General features: G+C 38.9%; 1 protein-coding gene across 2 annotated transcripts; it reads right to left on the reverse strand.

Moving 5' to 3' along the window:
• Nucleotides 1–320: 320 nt before the first annotated feature.
• LOC129717554 (fatty acid hydroxylase domain-containing protein 2-like) lies at nucleotides 321–18,926 on the reverse strand. 2 transcript variants are annotated; one of them, XM_055667541.1, is made up of 3 exons: nucleotides 18,622–18,926; nucleotides 699–1,329; nucleotides 321–633 (listed from the first exon to the last, which is right to left on the reverse strand). In XM_055667541.1, the coding sequence occupies exons 1-3, from the start codon at nucleotides 18,734–18,736 to the stop codon at nucleotides 465–467; spliced, it is 915 nt and encodes a 304-aa protein (XP_055523516.1). In that variant the 5' UTR covers nucleotides 18,737–18,926; the 3' UTR covers nucleotides 321–464. The 2 variants fall into 2 exon arrangements, with proteins under 2 accessions (XP_055523516.1, XP_055523517.1); XM_055667542.1 differs by lacking the exon at nucleotides 18,622–18,926 and adding an exon at nucleotides 9,242–9,438.
• Nucleotides 18,927–22,359: the final 3,433 nt, after the last annotated feature.

Genomic DNA, 22,359 nt, shown 5'->3' on the forward strand with positions numbered 1-22,359 from the left:
TCGGGAGAGACTGTTAGTGTCAGTAGGATCGTATAGCGCTTGCCCCGCATTTGTCCAGTACACTAAACAGTCGACTGCGAAGTCTGTGTATAAAAAACAGAAGGTCGAATTCCGAATTGGAATGTAGCACCAAGGCTTTGCTTTTATATTTAGCAGGAATCCCGATAGAGGTCGTCGGTTTCGGGATAGGGATAAGATAGCAGCCCAAGATCGAGTGACATGGCGACGTATTTTTGATTCAACACTATAGGTGTTGCCACAAAAGTGAAGTAAGTGTGTACTAGGATCATTAGGTGTGAGTAATTTGATACAATCTAGGATTTTACCTTCAAAGCATTGTGCGAGAATTTACTGTTCAACTTTATCTGTTATTATACAAATCTCTTACTCTTTTCATACTTAACTCTTTAAGCGATTCCGTTTCAGTGGATTAATCTAGAGTTCACCTGTATTTACCCTAGTAATTATTTTGTTTTCCCGTTGGAAACATTCTCCGAGTCCGGATGAATCTCGCGCACCGGCATGAACTTCGTGAGTATATAATCCCGCTCGGATTGTTTCGAGCTCATGAACAAGCTGTTAGTTCCGTGCAACCAGTCAAGGAAACCCAGCACTCCGTAGCACTGATTGAACCTGCAACAAAAATCACGCATTGGTAAAATGTGCTGAGGGAGAATCCTTAAATCAGTTCAGTTTACTTCAAATGATGGAAGTCATGTTGCTCCGGGCTGGGCAAAAACGGCAGATGATAACCGGAGTGGACATGCAACGTGTTGGCGATTGCCAACATAAACCACAACCAAGCGACGGCTATGTGGCATCCAGTAGCATAAACTCCGGCACCAATCGGAAGTAGATTGCTGAGAATGTTTTCAAGCGGATGCGAGTACATCGCAGTTATCGAAATGGGTGCCGTCCACTCGTGGTGCTGCTTATGGATAAACTTGTAGATTCGACCAGCGTGCAGCAGACGATGACTGTAGTAGAAGCCAAACTCCTCAATTACGATGCAAGCGAGCAGCTGCCAGACCACCGTCGGAAAGGTTGGCAGTTGGCGGATGGATTCCCGCGTTTGGGGACCCATAAGGTAGTACAAACCCAGCAGTAGCGGAGGTCCGGTGAAAAATTGATTGAACAGTACCTGGCGAATTACCTTTCTGAGCCGATCACCGTCCACAGGTTCGTTGGTACCGGGTTGAACTTTGTAGCGACGCAGAAAGGCGGGCTGATTGGTCACATCGAACAGTGTGTAGACGCTGCCAATTGCCCAGTAGAGGAGCGTGGTGAAAGTGAGCGTTCCAAAAATCCACAACCGAAATGGGTCATCACCTAAACGCGGATGGGAAAAAAGAGTGTTATGTTTGATTTAACTTATTTTTAAAGTAATTTTTAAAATAAGTAAGCACCAATATTTATTTATGTTTTTCATCATCCTGAGATTTTTTATACCATGTTGTGATTTATCAACCATACGCAATGTATTCATTAGTTTAAAAAAAAATTGCCCGAATCGAACATGATAAATTATCAAACATGATAAATTATCTTCCCAAATCAGTTTGGAAGTGTAGCGCAGCACTACGGGAGTTATCCGGGCAGAACCAAGTTCTTTTATATTGGTTACTTGGACACTGTGGTATCAAGGGCAATGAAGACACTGACTACCTCGCAAGACTAGCATCAGCACAGCAATTCATTGGGCCTGAGCCATTTCTGGGTATCATCAGATTCGCCGTCAATCGCGAACTAAAAACATGAGAAACACTAGAAATAACCTAACCGATAGAACTATACACAGGGTTGTAGACAAGTTTATCTCTCCAAACCCTACTGTAACCAAGAGGTTTCACAAGCGTGGTGAACTACGTCTCTATACGAGAGTAGTTACCGGATATTGCCTTGCTTTTTACTACTTAAAGAACATCGGAATTATCTTATATGATAACTGTCCCTCCTGTAATCTTGCAGATGAAACGTCAGTTCACCTGCCTTGTCATTGTGAAGCCTTTGCATTTGCTAGGTATTACTTCTTCGAACGTTACCTTCTTACTCTATATCAGGTATGGAATTCGAATCCAAAAAAGTTCGTTTGCCTTTTCGATCATGCAATTCCAAATTGGGGATTCGAACGGTAATTGACAACCTGAAAGAAGCGTCAAACTTAGCTCCGGTCGTCACAAGTTCCTATCTTACACCTCCACGAGTCATACGTTCACAATAAACTACCAGCTGAAACATGGACAAAACTGGTTGGTGTATCCTGAGCAGTGTTATCATCCGACAATAGCTAAGTAAAAAGGGTGCGACGCGATCATTGGCGCCTTACCAATATCTAGGCGGTAGAGGAAATGCTTCGTCAACCAAAGCGTCTGTCCAACAAGATGGTGCGGCTCAAAACAACGTCTGTTCTCCATGTTAGGGACTGGTCAACGTCCTGGTGCCAGCGTGGGATCCCAAACAGTGATGTCACGATAGTCCTTCGGTGAGACTGAGGGTTGGTGCAGGCCTTACAAGCCAGCCGTAAAAACAATCAGTACAGGAAGAACGGACTAACGATTGGAAACTTGGATCATGGAACTGCAAGTTTCTCAAATTTTAAGGAAGTACCCGCATTCTTTCCGACTTATTAACGGTTCGCAAGATCGATATTGTAGCGCTGCAGAAGGCATGTTGGAAGAGAGTATCGGTACATACGTAGTTACACCATCTACCAGAGCTGCGACAACACACACAGGCACAGCTACCCGGTTATTGGGAAGTTCAGCGCACACCGGCTCATAAACGACCCATTGACTTCGCCACCTCCAAGAAAATGGTCATACGTTGTATCTACTTCCATCAGAGCCTCCCATATCGGTACACCTGGAGATCCCCACAGCAGACTGAAACATACATCGACCACGTTGTGATTAATGGAAGGCACTTCTCGGATATTATCGACGTTCGAACCTATCAGCGGGGTAAACGTCGGATCTGAACACTATCTCCTGATGTTTAAAATGTGCCAAAGATATTTGGTCGTCAACAAAATCGACAACCGTTGCCCGCCACGGTATGATTTGGAGCGACTTAAACTCCTCGGAGACGCTACCTTGAGACAGCGTTGCCAGATGAGGGAGAGTTTACCGATGACCCTCTCGAGAACTGGTGGAGTGCTGTGAAAGCAGCCATTAACAACGCAGCGGAAGGTGCTGTTGAATTTGTCGAGATAAATCGACGTAACGGCAGGTTCGACGAGGAGTGTCAAACAATTCTAGACGAGAAGAATGCAGCGCGGGCATTGATACTGCAGCAAAGGACCCGTCATAACGTGAGTCGATACAAACAGAAACGAAAACAGCAAACCCCTTGCCGCCTTGAAGAGCTGGAGTGAGAGGAAACGGAGCAGCTGTATCGTTCTCAAGCAACACGCAGATTCTACAAGAAACCAAACGTATCTCGCGCAGGCTTTGTGCCGCGAGCTTAAATGTGTCGGGATAAAGTTGGAGGAATCTCAATGGATGAACCTGAGGTGATCGACAAGTGGAAGCAGCACTACAATAAACACCTGCGTAGCGCAGAGGCAGAGGACCAAGATGGTAGGAATAACGACATCGTCAGCACAGCGGATAGGGGAGACATACCGCCCCCATGAAAAATGGGGGTTAACAGGGAGAACCGAGCGCGATAAGGTTTGCATAGGCAGTAGCGTAGTGATCGACGGAGATGAGTTCGAGGTGGTTGACGAATTTGGATCATTGTTAACGTTAGACAGCAACTACAGCAGAGGAATCCGCAGACGTATTGTGGCTGGAAGTCGTGCCTACTGAGGTCTCCACAAGACGGTGAGGCCTGGCAAACCTCGTTCCCGAACCAATTGCATTATGTACAATATCTCGTCCATTCATTACGAATGACACAGTGAATGGTAAAATTTACGTGAAAGAGTGTTTGCAGAAAAGGTTGTTACCCATGGTTAAGCAGCATAACAATCCTCCAATCTTTTGGCCCGATCTTGCTTCCTGCCATTACTCTAAGGATGCACTAGGGTGGTATAAAACAAATAATGTCACATGTGTCCCAAAGGAGATGAATCCTTCAAACTGCCCTGAAATTCGCCCTATTGAAGCTTTTTGGGCTTTGACCAAGGAAAAGCTGAGGATATATGTCAAACCAGCGGACAATGTTGAAAAATTTAAAAAAGATTGGCTTAAAGTGGTAAAAATGGTCGGAGAACACACTGTGCAAAAGCTTATGAGTAGTGTTAAGAGAAAAGTTAGAGAACTCGCGTATCCTACGAAAAATAATCCCAACTTGAATTGAAACTGGAAAGAAAACACTTATTATCTATATTTCAGAATAAAATGACCCGAAAAATCCTGTATTTTTTGTTTTATTCAAGAAAGAAGATGTATTTATAATTTTCGGAACAGGTTATAGGACCTTTTTTGGCGGAGTATGTGAGAATAATGTATGGAGGCGAAGAATGGACCACTAGCTGGCGCAATTCTACGGCTAACCCAGTATCCAGAACGACGCTGAAGCCCGAAAGGTACAATCGGTGAGACATGTTGTAAGAATGTCGAACAAAAATCCGCAAAAATGGTGTTCGTCACGAATCCGGCCGGTTCGAGCCGCAATGAGATAGCTGGTTGGAGCAAGTGGAGCAAGATCTCGGAATTGTAGAAGAAACTCAAAAAACTGGAGACAAGCTGCCATGGACCGAGTGCGTTGGCGTAACATTGTGACGCAGGTGAAATCCTAAGGGATGTTTCGACAGGAAACTAAGTAAGTTAATACCAAATTGGAGCGATTGGGAAACAGCATTATACTTCCATCCAACCCAGCTCTATCACAGCATCACAGCAATCGGGACCAGTCACAAACGATAATCAACAAGATGATCGCAGAGACATTCTAGGTTAAAATGTCCTCAGGCATACAAGAGAATGTTTTCTGTTGTTGTTTCTGTAAGATATTATTGTAGAGGAGAACTAAGCATGTATGGTCATGCTCAATGCTTTTTACATTGATTTCTTTCTTTCGAAAGTATCAGAAAAAGAGATTTTACTGTACACGACTGTAGAATGGCCCGAATATTACTCAATATAAGTGTTTTTGGAGTGTCGTCACTCGGAAGTTCTATGAGAAGCTGAACAGCTCCCGTAAAGGCTTCGTGCCGCAAGCCGATATGTGCAGGAGCTTGAGCGGCAACCTCCTTACAGACGAGTGTGAGGTGATCGAAAGGTGGAGGCAGCACTTCGACGAGCATCTATACGGCGATGCAGTAGAGCGCGAGGACGGTATGGCAACTGATCTTGGTGCACGAGCAGAAGACATCAGAATTCCAGCCCCTGATCTTCTGGAGGTGGAGGAGGAGATTGGTCGGCTGAAAAACAATGAAGCTGCTGGAGTGGACCAACTTCCCAGCGAGCTATTGAAATACGGTGGAGAAACACTAGAGCCGTGCACTGGGTCATTGTCAAGGTTTGGGAGGAAGTACGAGTACCGAAGAAGTGGATGGAGGGTATTGTGTGTCCCATCTACAAAAAGGGCGACAAACTGGAGTGCTGCAATTACCGGGCAATCACCATTTGCGAAGCAGTTCGTGGGGCACTACCAGGCGGGATTTATGGGTGCCTGCGCCACCACGGATCAGAAATTCGCGGTTTGGCTGTAACATGGGGTCACCCTGTACACACGAAAATTTGCCCGGCGAAACCCTTACAGGGCGGCCAGATACCTCTATCGGATTTCGGACTCTTGCTAGAACACAGGAAAAAAACAAACAAAATAAACAAAACTTATCGCGTTTATTCCTGATTTTCCCTTAGCTGTCGTTGGTGGCGATTTCCGGAATGGTCGTCTAGGGCGGCTTTCCAGCTGCTTCTACAGCTCCCGGACTCCCAGCTGCTGCGAGAATCCTCAGCGGGTGGTGTTCTTCTGCTCCTTGGCACTTATCCGGGGGTAGCCAATAGCGCAGCTTACCCTATCCGGCGAGCAAAACACCTGTAGCACTCGCACTCACGGGCCAGCGGAACAACCTTCGCTGGTCTTATGACGAAGAAGCGGAACAACCTTCGCTTCACAGGACACAAATCAAACGAACAAAACGTGGTCGAGGCTAAACTGCTCTCTTCCCGCGATGGATGCCTCTGTTGCCGACCACAACAAACCCGCCGTGACGTCGAAGTCAGCATTCAGCACACCACTTTTTCACAGCTGGAGGGAAATTCTGGCCTATCTAACCCTAAACATTAATTCACAAACATAAATAAAAAATTATAAAACCTAACTAACGCGACAATATCATTCACAAACGAAAAAACGAACGAATTTAAACAAATTTACGTGAACGATATTCAGCGCAAGTGGTGAGAACTGTCATTCTGGGTACACGCTGCTGCGGGGGTGTTCAAGTGCGGGTAATTTTCACTGATACACTCCCTCGCAAAAGTACCCATAATAAGGGTTAGTTTCACGTGAACACGCTCTTGCAGCGTTACCCAAAATTAGATAAATTTTCCACTAGATGCTGAAATTGCAACCGCACAGGTTACACGGCAGGTTATGCAGAAATGCCGCGAATATAACGTGCCCACACATCATCTGTTCATCGATTTTGAATCGGCGTACGACACAATATGCAAACAATGCTTGTGGAGGACCAACGCGCCCTTGCGGTCTTCGAGCTGCTTAAGGAGTCATCTATCGTCCACACCGCTAAGATAGGCCAGATTGAAACCAATCCGTCAGGGACGAGACGGAGAGGTGCACAGCGGGCAAGGTGGATCGATCAGGTGGAAGACGACCTGCGGACCCTACGCAGACTGCAGAGCTGGAGAACTGCAGCCATGGACCGAGTGGAATGGAGACGACTCTTACGTACAGCAAAGGCCACACCACGGCTTGGGACTGTTTGGTAAGTAAGGTGTTTTCGGAACTGGGATGGCCCTACACACCATCTTGAATTCTGCGATGGCGATTAGCGGTTTCTGGAAAACATCTACTCCATATTTGATTAACTATGGAATCGTGATGATTTCAGAGACCGTCAATCAACTCTAGTTGCTATTTTTCAGTGTAAAAAAACGCGTAAACTCTAAAATATGTGTAAAAAACGCGTAAATTTTGAAATCCGCTTAGAAAACTTCCTTTTCCAAAAGTTTTTTGAACATGTCTGCTAAATACTTTCGAAAAAGAATCAATAGGGACCGTTCCTAAACCACGTGGTCATATTTTGGTCACTTTTTATACTGTAAATAGGGAATATTTCACTTTCATGCAATGTTTATCCTCCCTTTTTTCCATTATTCGTATGAGAAGAAAGTCAAGTCATTCGTCATCCGCAATGAAAACGTGTTCGTTTGGTTTTCACCATTTCAAATGTTCGGAAAATTTATTACTCCAAGTTTTTGTTGTGTGAACTGTAATTTTTTAAATTTGGTCTGTTGTTTGTGGCATTTCGCGACTAAATTTCGCGAAAGAAACCGGCTCCGGAGAACTCGCTTTTGAACCAACTTTGGTTTTCGCTTTACTTAAGGAACGATGGAGCCTTAGCCGAACCATCAATATTCAAAGATGATGATGATTTGTAAAAGTGTTGCTATTTATCAGGTATTTCAACAGAACAGAATAAGATTAAAGTTGGTTGTTGTCGAGCCGTTACGTCGCCATTCTTCAACTCTATCTTATTAATTACAGTTTTTGTTTGATCCCTCAAATGTAATAACGTAAACAACCCGATACATCGAATCAATGCTCTAAACCCGTTTCTAAGTTTATTTAGGTTTTTTTTTGTGCGAATAAGGCTGATACAAATTTCGAATTCTTTTTATGTCCAAGGTTATCAAAGTTAGCAGAGGGGGTGGCAAAAAGTAAATAACACCGAGAAAAAAAAAAGAAATATCTTTGATCAAAAAAATAACACTTTATTATTATTATTTTTCATAAGTATTTCGCTTGCCTTTCGACGACACTCTCGCTGTCACCTGACTTGTTTGTTGCTAAATTAAGCATTATTATGCTGTCGGAAAACCAATGAAATGAACAAAACGGTTTGAGCTTTTTTTTTCTTCCCCTTCCAATATTCAAGATTTTTGAAGGGGGGGTGACATAAAATGAAAATAAAATTTGCAACGGCCCACAGTGCGTTGAATGTAGGGTAAGACGGGACAAAAATCAAAACTACACGATTTTGTCGATAAAACATGTTGATGTAACAAGGAAAGTTGTTCGTTACCTTCAGAGCTACCAAATGCATAAAAGTCTTATGTGATACACTTAATCACAAAACTGTCCCAAACGCCAACGCACTCATCCTATACCAGAAACCGTTAATCTCTTTGTAAAAGTTGTACATTGTAACGAAAACTGCGGTTTCTAAGTTTTACTTACTGTTACATAATTGCAAAAGTGACTTATACGCAATTATAACAAAAAAAAACAAGATTTTTTTTAGGTATTCTTTTACGTATATTTTTTATTATTTTTTGTATATTTAATCACCAGAGTAACAAACAGTTTAAAATTCTTCATGATGCATATTATATTATCAAGTCAAGTTTTGGGTCATCTTTAGACGAATTGGAATAGTTGTTCGAAACGATAGCAGCAAATACTAATTCTTTTGGGGAGTTATTTTCAACGAGCTCTGCAACTCGCCGTTTTTTAATTCTGGTTGAGCAGCTTTCAAGAAGTTTCTGAGGAAGCTCAGAAATGTGGTTGTATTCATAATTATTATTCTCTCTGAATCGAGGAAGAGCAAGCGGTGACTCCAACAAAATTTCATGCTTTTTCATAAAATACTTTTTTATTCTATTGCATTTCTCCCATTTCAAGTTCAATTTCGGACAATATACAGCAGAAAACTTGTGCAAATTTTCATAAACATGCTCAACTGTGTCTTCTGGTAGAGACAATAACCAAATAAACAAGGTGTTCTTTTGCTTGCATTGCAGTTAAACCAGTTTTCAAATATCTGCCACTTCACGAGCGATCGGCATTGACATACGAAAAATAAAAAATCTCTCAGAGTTGCAGGAAGTTGCAGCTAATTTTTATATATTTTGTAGAGGACACTTCAAGCAAACTTTTGATGTATGTTATAGAGAGGAACTCGGTGGAACTTTTTTTAAAACGCTAACGAAAGTTTGAGTTCGCGTTTTTTAAAGGGTTAATACCTTCACCAACTCATGATACCGATTAATTATACACGCAATCGAAACCAAGTCTCTCTATCAATGAAATATATTGCACTAACCTTGATTGTTATTTTCCATTTTGTGTTATTGGAATACACGAAGTAATTAAGTTTTACCAACGTTTAGAAAACGCGCGACAATTTAGCACGAAATGTGAAACTAATGATTGCTCTGAACGCTAACGCTTGCTATGCTTGTATTAGTATTTGTGATGCTTCCCAAAGCTCACCAATACTTGTTCACAACCCAAGAGATATCTGTGAACACTTCTGGGTACTTGGTGCATCCAAATAAAAAAGAAAGAAAAACGATTTTTGTCTATGGCTCAACGCACTGTGCGGCCTAACTACTGAAAAAAATTCAATGAGGTATTACAGAACAGCTGTAGGCAAGGATCGCGCGACTAGTTTGATACTTTCCGACGATTGCATGGGGGGCATAAAAGATGTATGACTTATAAAACGAGTTTGTGCGACTCTCTTGTGGTTATCTTCGACGATTCTTTTTCATGACTGTAACTAAGCAGCCGCATCTTTGTTGATGAATGGAAACTAGCATAAGTATTCCATGCGATAGCCAAACGGAAATAATTCTCCGAGTGAGTGATTTTTTTATCTTTGCTCATGAGTCATTTTCAGAAGAGCGTATGCATTTTTGCATACACTTCATTGAAAGTGTTGCAGCACAAAAACCTTTGGGTGCACAGAAAATTGTAAAGAAATGAGTTTTAGGGAACCAATAATGCCTAAAAGAAACTTTTTTTTGCTTAAACATTTTTTCTGGGTGTATCTTTTTTACAAAGCTACCAAGTTCTAGAGAACTCACAATTAAATTGGAGCTACATTGCTTCTAATCAAATTTATGCTAATGAACTGCTCCTACGAGGCGTCACCATCATTGGAGACTTCAACAGACGTCAGTTGATGCGTTTGTACTTGAAAGATTGGAATGACACAGTGAATTTACTGCAGGTTTTTTGCTGCAAAAGTCGAGCATGACTTGTGAGAGCAACACTCCGACAACTTCAAGAACACTGAAAATTCGATTTATTCTTTCATCAAATTTTAAAACGAAGATATTTTCAACCTTCAAACGGGGTGTCCTTTCTTTGCTATCAAGATGGCTAAAGGTAGTGGAAAACGATGGGCGTTACTTTGAGTAATTCTACTGTAATAACTTTTTCCTAATAAACCATTGAGTATTGTAGGAAAAAAACAAGCTGCGGAACTCCTAACAAAATATTTTGTTTGTTGTAGATGTTCTCTTTTTATGTGGTCAACTTTTAGTTCAAATAAGACGTAAAATGAGCTTAAGAATATTTGACTAATTGATACTCTATACGAAATGAACGAGGTTTGTTGTCATAGTTCTAACACGGCGTGTAAGGAGAACAACTTTATTTTAAAAAAAATGGGCATCGCCAAAATCTTCACCAATTGAAAATATAGCTTTTTACCTTTCATTTGAGACCCTCCGGAAAATCATCCATCGAGGGCTTTCGAACAACTTTTTTTTTCTTTAAAAGTATTCTGACAGCAAAGCGATTAACTACCGAAAGGATAGTACGGTGCTACAAATAAAAAAAAAATGCAAGAACTTTTGAAGTGACACAGTGAAAGTTGTAAGTTTAGTCGACTGTAACTTTCTCTCATACTAGAAATTTCTCAAACACCTGCAAAATTTGTAATTATGGTCAAAATGCCGGTTTTTTCACCTCAGCGCATGAAAATTATTTTTAACTCATTTGTTTTTCAACCGATTTTGAATGTTTTAGCCGTTTTGGAAAGGGGAAAAATAGAGTTTTCAAAACATATAGAGGTTTGTACTAACTTTATTAAAAGATGTGAGTTATTCGAGCGTAAATCTAATTATTTAAACTCCTCCACGCAAATTTTCAACTTCACTTGAAATTTGTCAGTTATTTTTGTAAGAAAAGTACTACAAGTGAACAAACGCTTTGAAACTATATTCAATTACGAATAAAATAGAAGCTGTTCTATGTAAATCGGCAGATATTTCGCTGAGTTATATGTTTCTTAAGAAAATCAAATTTTTTTACCCTTACCGAACAATAATATTTGGACTATTTATTTTACGGTGCTATAAAGGGAAAAAATGCATGTACTTTTGATGTGACCAAGTGTAGGTTGTAGCTCTAGTCGTGTGTTACTTACGCCCAAACTTGAAGCTTTTCAAATACCCTCAATATTTGAAGTTATTGTCAAACCTCCGCCTTTGGAACGTGGTTCATATGTTTATTTTCAACTCTGTCATTTTTCCATCAATGCTTTATATATAAATCGTTTTGGAAAGGGAACATCCATAAATGGCGTAGCTTTTTTCTCGACCCCCCCCCCCCCCCCATCGTAGCAGTTTTCTAAGTTTCATATTTGCTACATAGCTTGGCTTGGCCCCCTTCTCCACGTCACATTTCGTCACAAAACAACAACCTCCCCCCCTCCCACCTCGAATGCTACGTCATTTAGAAATGTTCCCAAATGCGAAAAATAGGGCTTCAAAATGTATAGATAAATCTATAGATTTCACTTAGGTGTACGTGTAATAAGTAGTTTAAAAAAAACTTTAAACATATTATGTTTTTTTGAGAACAAATTTTTACACATTTTTATGAAAATGTACTTTAAAAGCTCTATAATTTGTTACATCTATGCATCAGAAGTTATTGCATTTTCTTCCATTGAATATAGTTTCAAACTGCTAGTGTACTAGTAAGGGTTGATATTTGTGGACACTCTTGAGTGAAAGTGAAAAAAAGCATCCATAAACGTTATTTTTATACAGTCCTTTCAGAGTTCTCCCTTCCCGCTTTTTGCATGGAAGTGAACGAATAATTGGCAGCAGAATTTCTGAGTACACGCCAAAAATGATACCCATCGAAAACAGCATTGGCTATCCAAGTGTGGCAGAGGAAATAACTATGGCCGGCCAGCCTTCAAATGATCTTCCAAACAGTGGATGGCGTTTCCTTGGCTCGAGAAAAGTTTGGAAACAGGACTGGACAGCGTACGATACAAAATTACACCGTATTATGCAGCAGCAAAAACAAGCTGACAAAGCAAGAAAACGGAGGGCCAGAAGACGAAATCTTTATAGGCGAAATAATTACAACAGAAACAACAACCCTAGGCATAACCATATCATTCACAACAACAACAACGATAATAACAACAACTCTGTCAATAACAATAGAAATAACTACAACAGCAATTACTACAATAATAATAACAATTCCAACAACAACCGCAACAATAAGAACTACTTCAACAATAACAACAACAATCAGAACCAGAATCGCAACCTCAACTTTAACAGAAATCTCGATAATAACCATCAAAGTACCAATCGAAACAACTACAACTTCAACACCAATAGTAACTGTAGATATACCAACCACAACCGTCACGTCAACAACAGTTTTTGGAATAATAACAATAGCCCCAACTATAACATGGCCAACAGGCAACAGAATAACGTCACCAACTCCTACAATAATCAACAACACACCAACTCTAATCGTTTCCATGCAAATCAACTGTTACCACCTGACAGGGTGCTTCTTGCAGCAGCGAAAGACCGATTCTCCAGACCTCAATCTAACTTCATTCTTACGATTCAATCTCAAAGAGGCGAAACTCTTAACCCATACCCGGCGAACGACGAGTTTTCACTTTCTCAACCCCAGATGATCAGCGATCCTGCACACCTTCCTACTTCACAATGCATTGCGTGCTCATCTAGGCACTCGTGTCTTCAACGCAATCGACTCACTCATCAGAGGACCGTTGCTGGTGATAATTTTGTTCAACCTAGAGATGTAGGAAATGACGCGACCTGCTCTGCTCTGGTAAACACTTCTGTTAATAATGACTCTCATTCTTTAGCTTCTACACTCGAACACCCCACCACTACCGAGATCTCTGTATATTGCCAAAATTTTAACCGCATGCGAGGCGCTCACAAAATTAACGAAATTCAAAAAAATGTACTATCCTGTTCATTTTCTGTTATTTTAACAAACGAAACCAGCTGGGATGAGGGTGTTTGCAGCGAAGAAGTCTTCGGTTGCCGATATAATGTCTATAGAAATGACCGTAACTATCAATTATCTGAAATGAAATCCGGTGGTGGTGTGTTGATTGCGGTGTCAGTAGACTTTAATTCAGCGCTTATCGACACCATTCAGTTTAAAGAGTTCGAACATGTTTGGGTGAAAGCAGAACTAGCAGGAGAGACAAACGTATTTGTCTCTGTCTATTTCCCTCCAAATAATGCGCGGAATGAAATCTTTGAAAAGTTTCTTCATGTTGTTGAAAATATTGCATCTAAGCTGTTACCTGAAGTAAAACTCCACATATACGGTGATTTTAACCAACGCAACATTGATTTTATTCCGGACATCGATAACCATAGCATTTTGCTTCCTATTATTGGCGAAAATGAAACGCTGCAACTTCTTTTTGATAAAACCTCTAGTCTTGGTCTTAATCAAATAAATCATGTGAAAAATGGACAAAATTGTTATCTAGATCTGTTAATGTCCAACATTAGTGAAGACTTTTGTGTGACGAATTCATTACAACCATTATGGAAGAACGAAGTTTATCATACAGCAATAGAGTTTTCTTTATTTGTGCATGTGAATAAAAGACCTGACGAATATGAATTCGAAGATGTTTTTGACTTTCAGTCAGCAAACTATGATGAATTAAAACATAAACTGAATAGTATCAACTGGCAAGATGTATTGTTTGAAGACGGAAACGTCGATTCGGCTATAGAAAATTTTTATAACATATTATCTGATTTATTTATTAGCGAAATACCATTGAAAAGAATAAGACGTCATGGCAATTCCAAATACCCAGTCTGGTACAATAGACAAATTAAAAACTTAAAAAACAAAAAACAAAAAGCACATAAAAAATACAAAACTCATAAAAATCGTGATGCTTTAACAACTTATCTTAACATTTGCGGCGAATTAAACGATGCCATTAGTAACGCGTTTGAAGAGTTCACATTAAAGACTGAGCTTGAAATCAAATCCTGTCAAAAATTTTTTTTCAAATATGTTAAATCAAAGTTAAAATCTGAAAATTTTCCTTCAAAAATGCAACTGCATGACAAAGTTGAAGAAAACCCGGCATACATCTCTGATCTATTTGCTGATTTTTTTCAACAAAATTATACAACTTTCTCCGAATCTGATCGTGACTATACATTCTTCACCAACTTTCCTGAGTTTCCCAACTATTTCAATATTGAACATGTCAGCGCACGCGAAATTGAAGATACTTTAAAAGCTCTGGATGCGTCTAAAGGTCCGGGACCAGACGGAATTCCGCCAGCATTCATGAAACATTTAGCTAAAGAGCTAACTTTCCCACTGTTCTTGATTTTCAATATGTCGCTGGAATCCGGTTGCTTCCCGAAATTCTGGAAAAACTCATATCTAGTGCCTGTGTTCAAATCTGGTAAAAAAACCGACATTAGCAACTATCGAGGCATAGCCATTCTTTCCTGTATACCTAAGCTTTTTGAAGCAATAATAAACAAAAAGTTATTCCTCCAAATAAAAAATAGAATTACCCCAACGCAACACGGTTTTTTCAAAGGGCGCTCAACAACAACTAACTTACTCGAGCTTATTAACTTCTCTTTGAACGCAATGGATAAAGGTAATTATGTTGAAGCCTTATATACTGACTTCAGTAAAGCTTTCGATCGCATTGATATACCCCTGCTTCTCTTCAAGTTACGAAAAATTGGAATTCATCCACAATTACTCAAATGGATTGAATCGTATTTGACAGATCGTCAACAAACAGTCAAATTTAAAGGTAGAATATCGAAACCTATTCAGGTAACCTCAGGAGTTCCTCAAGGCTCTCACTTGGGCCCTCTACTATTTATATTATTTGTAAACGACATTTCCTTTATTCTAAAACATGTAAAAATTCTTATTTATGCCGACAATATTAAACTTTTCATTGAAATTAAAAACGCTGATGATGTAAATATTTTTCGTAACGAGATAAAATATTTTTACATTTGGTGTAAAAAAAGCCTTCTTCAGCTAAACGTTAAAAAATGTAGTTCGATGGCTTTTGGCAGAAAAAGAAACATGCCAAGCAATATGATTTCCTTAGGAGATCAGGTAGTAGAGAAAAGTGAACGAGTAAGGGACCTAGGAGTCATACTCGACTCAAAATTAACATTCACTGATCACTACAATACAATTATTAATAAGGCTAGTAACATGCTCAGTTTTATAAAACGTTTCTGCTATAATTTCCAAGATCCATACACATTAAAAACACTTTATAATTCCTATGTCAGGTCACTTTTAGAATACTGTAGCATTGTATGGTCTCCGTTTTCTGCAACACATGTAAACAGAATAGAATCAGTGCAAAAACAATTCCTGTTATATGCACTTCGTAATCTACGATGGACGTCATTTCCCCTACCATCATATGACGAACGCTGCAGACTTATTGACATCCAATCATTAAAAGCCCGTCGTGAATTCGCAATGATGTCATTTGTTAACGATATCGTATCTCAACGTGTCGAGTCACCCGAAATATTATCAAAACTCAATCTTTATGTACCTTCTAGAAATTTACGAACTCGGACTTTGTTTTCTTTAAATCATCAACGAAACAATTATGCTAAATACGGGCCAATTAACCAAATGATGTTAGTGTATAACCAACACTGTGAAGCAATTGACTTTTCTATGTCGAGAACTAAATTAAAACAATATTTTAATTCAACGCGCAATTTAAATCGATAGAAAACATTCATTGTAATAATCCGTCAAGTGAAGAAATTATTATTCAATTATGTATAAACTCTTTTTTTTGCTCCCACTAGTATAAATAGCATATAGCATGTAAGTTAGTTTTAAACATATGAAGTCTACTTTTGTTTGACGAAATAAATAAATAAATAAATATGAACTGTCAAAACACCCCATCATATTTCATGTGATGAAAGCAAGACAACAAAATCAGTTTTTCAGTTAACGAAGATTGTCAAGGCATCGGTCAGTGTCAGTGAAAAAGTGTTTCGGTGGGGTTCATTTTGGTTGAGTGGATTGTTTGTTTTAATTTTTCGCTTTGAAGTGAAGATCATTTAGTTGGATTTGTCGTCAAATTTTATTCCGTAACCGTAAACGATGCGCGCGATCTATTTCATCTGAGTATAACAGCACGTTACTAGGACGAAAATCTAGTGTATCTGGAAGAGTGCTGCGATCATTGGAAGTGAAAATTGAAAATGATTGGCTGTAGTTTTCGAAGCATTTTGCTGGGGGAAATGACTTTTATCAGCACTGGTACTAGTAGTACTTTTCTTACAAAAATAACTGACAAATTTCAGGTAAAGTTGAAAATTTGCGTGGAGAAGTTTAAAAAATTAGATTTACGCTCGAATAACTCAACATTTCTTAATGAAGTTAGTACAAACCTGTATATATTTTGAAAACTCTATTTTTCCCCTTTCCAAAATGGCTGAAAAATTCAAAATCGGTTGAAAAAAAAGGGGTTAAAAATAGTTTTCATGCGCTAAGGTCAAAATACCGGCATTTTGACCATAACTTCAAATCTTAAGGGTGTTTGAAAAATTTCTAGTATGAGCGAAAGTTGCACTCGACTAAACTAACAACCTTCACTGTGTCACTTCAAAAGTTCTTGCATTTTTATTTTCATTTGTAGTACAGTACTATCCTCTCGGTAGTTAGACTTTTTGCTGTCAGAATACTTTTTAATGAAAAAAAAAGTTGTTCGAAAGCCCGCGATGGATGATTTTCCGGAGGGTCCCAAATGAAAGGTAAAAAGCTATATTTTCAAATGGTGAAGATTTTGGCGATGCCCATTGTTTTAAAAAAAAGTTGTTCTACGATACACGCCGTGCTAATAGTTGCTCGTGTCTCGGTTGGGAGAGACATTCGTAATTGTCATGTACATTAACGGTTGACTACCCTAGTTGTTTTTTATTGTCAGAATTGCTTTGAGGCAATTTTTTACTTGTACGATTGTTTATACATTTATTTTTGTACGGTCCTTTATCTACACCACAAAAAATAAATGGTTTATCCATAACAGAATCGCACAAAAACTGGTTTGACTGTAGTGTTTTTGTTTCGTCAACAGCGTTGCTTTTGCTTTCGGTTTTAAAACACCTTCAACGTCCGGGAGAGCGAATTGGAAATATAATATAAATCAAAGCTGCGTATTTTAGTAATTGCGTTGCCTACAGTAAGTTTAACAATCCCGCAACCATATTTCCGTTAAAAGAAACTCAAAACTCATGCTATTATTTAAGTTTTATTTTTAAATTAGTGAGTTCCAATCACTATCACTATCTTAATTAAAAAGTAAAACATGGGTTGACGAAAAAACCTCTATCACATTTGTTAGATTTTTTTTAAATCAAGAAATAATGTCAATAAACGGACAAATGTCGATGTTAATTGATCGATTATTTGACAATCTGATCAGGATCTATCAAAAATTAATCGATTACTTCACCGCATACTCGATTTATCAAGAAGTAATAAGACACCACTAGCACATCATAAATTGTGAACAGTAATCAAAATTTATTGAAAAGACGAATTTGAAATTCAGGGCGAACTTCAAACGGTAGTAAACTGCATTAGTCTATTGCCTTTCTTCAACGGCAACCAACAATGATTCAGCACCCCAGTTACACTTAATAAAGACCAATCCATATCATGCTAATCTATACTAGACACAAAGAGCGCCAACTGAACTCTTGCGGTCAGATAAATTGGCGCAAACAAAGACCGACTTGTTCGCTTAATCCATATTAGTCGATTAAACTGACCGATAAGAATTCCTTCTTTTCCGCATTGAGCCCTGTTTCCAGCCCGGTATTGGACGGCCAAAGATACGAGCTTATACTAATAATCGCAATAGGCGATAACCTGCCCCAAAAGAAAGGTGGGTACGCACAGCCTACTGTTTTAAAATCACAGTGATAAGAACTTTTTTCCACATTTTTCAAGCTTTTATCAGCATCCAATTCGCAAAACGAACTCTCGTTATCAAGCTCATTGATACACGAGGTCATCGTGCTTCGAGTAGTTATTAGTTTCACCATCATTATGAAGAAAATTTTAAGTGTTCCAATTGAAAAAAAAGCTACATTTTTAAACAACTTCCGGCGCATCTCTGTTTATATGTTCAGCTCACACACCCACGCAATCGCACAGAAAGTGGCGATGCACCGTGCGCTGATGATTCGCGAGCACCGACAGCGCTGTGACAAATGCCATCGAATTGCTTTCGCACGATCGTGTTTGTGACCTTGATTACTCCCCGTAGTAGTACTGACTGAACACTGCGTAAATTTCACTCGCTTACACTGGCAATTTATCCCCAATCACCTGCAATATCCAGAAATTGATCCCACAGCGATTGCCACAAATTTCCGGACGCACCCCAGACGAGGCGAAATTGCCTCGCCGGTAAATCAAAGATTTCTGCACTTAGACCTGTCATAACTTATCACTTCTTGTCCAAAAGTGTTTACGAGGGTTACAGACTAACTGTACCGAGCTTGGAATACTAATTAAACGACGTGCGCTCCCGAACAGACCCGGCGCTGAACTGGAATCGTTGCTTGCTGTTTATGTTCACTGACCGGGACGAGAAAGCGAATGATTCGCGAGAAGCGTTCTTCTCCCTTCTGGCTGCGAGATGCGATCGTATGCTGTCGCGCTACCTATACATGTTCTTTACCTTTAAGCTATCAAGTAAATCGACGATTCCGTACGGTGCTCTTGCGTCTGAGCGCCATGCTGCCGTTCCGCGTGCGCGTGTATGGACTTTGCGAATGTAATGTGAGTTGCGTTGTACGGAATGAACACCCGGCATATGTGTTACGGGGTTTCAAGAATAATAAAGTTTTGATACCTTTCTTTTTTTTCGTATGAATTGGTCACAGCTCATCAAAAATTATATGTGGAATACGCGCTGTAACCAAGGTTGAATGAATGTGTAGTCGAGTCCAGCCCAGTATCCTAGTTTCTTAAATTACATAATTGAGAAATACATAGTTTATTTTTTAACATAATGATACACCTTCGAATTAACCAAATATTCTCGATTTATTGCTAAAAATTACAATTATTTCAATAAATAAATATTAAATAAAAACACACATTTATATTTAATGATATAAAAATCAGAGCTACAGTGCTCTAGAATAGGTGTCACTAAGCTAAAATGTGATCATATCAAAACTGAGCAACCAAATCCAATCTTTTATCTTTTTGTTTATTTGACTCATATAACAGGAATATGGTGTTTCATCAGTTCTCGGCAGTCTAGATGTTATGTTTTAGATTAGTATCTTCCTTCAGTAAGTGGTCGAGTTTTGTTTATTATTTTCGATCCTGCTTTCCTACTCTAGTTCTCAAAATTTTTATTAGAATAAAGTTACGAAAAGCTAGATCGCACCTTTGAATTTAGTTGCCTACCGAGTTCTATTAGAGTTCAGCCTATTTATATTCTCGTCCAACTTTCTTCGCCAATAAAAGTAAACTTGTGAAACCTTACTCGTTTCATTGACCTCTATTACTATGAAATGAAGGTAAACCTACTTTAGGCCGATACAAATTTTATTTTCAATTTATGTCCCCCCACTCTCCTTCGTAAATGTTGAAAATCAGAATGGGAAGAAAAAAAAGTTCAAGCTGTTTTGCTAACAGTATTGGTTTTACGACAGCGTATATATTCATAGCAACAAACAAGTCCAATGACACGGAGAGTGCCGTTAAAAGGCAAGCCAAATAATTAATAAAAATTAGTGTTTTTTTTTTCAACATTCATTTGAACGCAAGTCATCGTTACTTGCATACAAATTTCCATTAATGATGTTCCATTTTTTTCTTCTCGGTGTTTATGATTTTTCGGTCAGCAATTTGATTGTTTGTAGACATTTTATTTTTATTGTCTTGAGTTTAATAGGATGTATAAATATTCCCAACCAAAATGTCCACATTACTGAAGTAATGGCCGACCAGAATCCCCTTTCGAACAACTTTTGTAAAGACAGCGACTTTCTAAGTGGTTGGGTTCACGAGATAAATTATGTTTGGAATACTCAAAATTATATTCACAGTTTCGAAACAAACGGTGCCCCAAAAAAAAGCCATTGGTTCTCTGAACAACTTTACTGGAGACGGCAACCTTCTAAGTGGTTGGATTCACGAGATGAATTAAGCCCGCAATACTTAGAATAACATGCACACTAGCACCAACTAAAAATCCTTAATCTTCTGTCCAACTTTGTTGAAAATCGTAACTCTTCAAGATTTAATTTTCAAGGTAAATTACGTTGCGGCTCTGAAACATACTATTCGTCGATCACAAGCCATTGACATGCTAAACAACTTTGCTGAAGAACACAACTCTCTAGGTTGTCAGAATAACGAGATAGAGTAACATAAATCTGCTCATTTCAGGTTATGCCTAAATTTTCGGAGTGGTACAATATTCGATTCCAGACTTATGCCGGATAGTGTACATTGGGCTTCCAGTTTAAACATTATGCAAAAACTGTGAACATAACGGAGATCCATTATCTCAAAGATTTCATGACCGGTATATGCAGAGGCTGTTTCCCAAATCCTTCCGGGGGTCTTCTTATCAGTCGTTTCAAAAAAAGCGTTTTTTTCTCAATTTTTTTCGAGGTGAAAAAAGCGACATAGAGAAATAATCTTTTTTTTTTTGCATATTGGATAAGCAAAGAAACAAAATGGTGGATTTGTTGACAATCTCGTACTGCGGCTCGTTGTGTTGCTGTTTTGATAAAATTGAACGGTCTAAAAGATCTAAAATCAGTTCTCAAATATGAGAAGCAATTTATCCATCCATATGCCACGTAAACAGTTTTTGTTGTTTTGTAACTTTTCAAACCGATTGTTCGATTGCAATCAAAATCGTGGCAAAGAATTTATTTTCAATTTATATTCTAGCATGCAAAACACTCAATAATCGTAGTAATGCAGAAAATGGACAAATTCAACAAAGAGGTGAAGTGAAAATCATCCCAGGATCCAGAAATACCTTTTAAACACAATCAAAGGTGTTTAGGTGCACGATCCAGTAGAAGGTTATTCAATTCTAAGTCGAACAATGTGAAACTAATGAAACTAGAACGAGATTTTGTATCTGGTTTGCATGCAATGTTTTCGAGTCATTAGAGTGCAGAGCAGAAAGAAGTGTGAAGGCTTATATTTTAGGCTGACCGAGTTATAGTAGTATGATTTCCGCGTCTTAAATCAACTTGTTTTTAATAAACGGAGTAAACAAGTTCTGTTTCTTAACGGAGTAAACAAATTCTACTCCGTTTTTTTTTTTTCAAGAAGAACCTGTCATTCTGCATTTTGATTTGTTCTGCTGTCAGTTGTGTTGTGCGATAAAAAATAACTAAACTAGGTTTATATATCCCCCCCTTTCCACCTTCCTTTTTCCTTAAAAATCGAACGTGGAAGAAAAAAGATGCAAGCCGTTATGCTAATCTTTCTGCTTTCCCGACAACATAATATATTATATAGGTTATCGAACGTCTTCGGCAGGTTTTCTGCAGTAGTCTTATCCAAAAACTTGCCGAAGAAAACCACTGACGAAGGCATACCCTACTAAATTTAGCATAAATAAACAAGTCCAGTGCCAGTAAAAGTCGTTAAACGGCAAGTCAAATGATCAATAATAATAATAGGGGTCTTTACATCGAGCTCGTATACGAATACCGAGCCGCAAACTGCGTATCTTCCATTACTCGTCAATGGAGGTGAGTATTTTTACGGCTGGGTATTTGTTTACGAGCTCGACATGAATCCCCCTAATGTGTTATGTTTCAACATTCATTGGTATACATACAATTTTTTATTGAAGATATTCTTTTTTATTCTTTTATTGTTATTTATCTTCTCTTTCACAAACACGCTTTTTGTTTATCTAATAACGTAAGCTGATTTGTCTGATCTGATAAGGGGCCATCCACATACCACGTGGACAGTTTTAGGGGGGGGGGGGGGGTTGTGTAATGTCAACGGTCCCTACAAAAACAAAAAGAATTTATATGGGCATTTGTCCACGGGGGGGGGGGGGAGGGT

The sequence above is a fragment of the Wyeomyia smithii genome, chromosome 1, assembly GCF_029784165.1.
Source record: "Wyeomyia smithii strain HCP4-BCI-WySm-NY-G18 chromosome 1, ASM2978416v1, whole genome shotgun sequence".
Classification (NCBI taxonomy): domain Eukaryota; kingdom Metazoa; phylum Arthropoda; class Insecta; order Diptera; family Culicidae; genus Wyeomyia; species Wyeomyia smithii.

Excerpts from the sequence above, each read along its gene's own strand:
- LOC129717554 (XM_055667541.1), bottom strand. The coding sequence starts at position 18,736 with ATGACAGGTCTAAGTGCAGAAATCTTTGATTTACCGGCGAGGCAATTT. Across the intron at positions 1,330-18,621 it reads TCAATTTCTGGATATTGCAG|GTGATGACCCATTTCGGTTG; the intron begins GTGATTGGGGAT and ends ATCCGCGTTTAG. Across the intron at positions 634-698 it reads CATGACTTCCATCATTTGAA|GTTCAATCAGTGCTACGGAG; the intron begins GTAAACTGAACT and ends TTTTTGTTGCAG.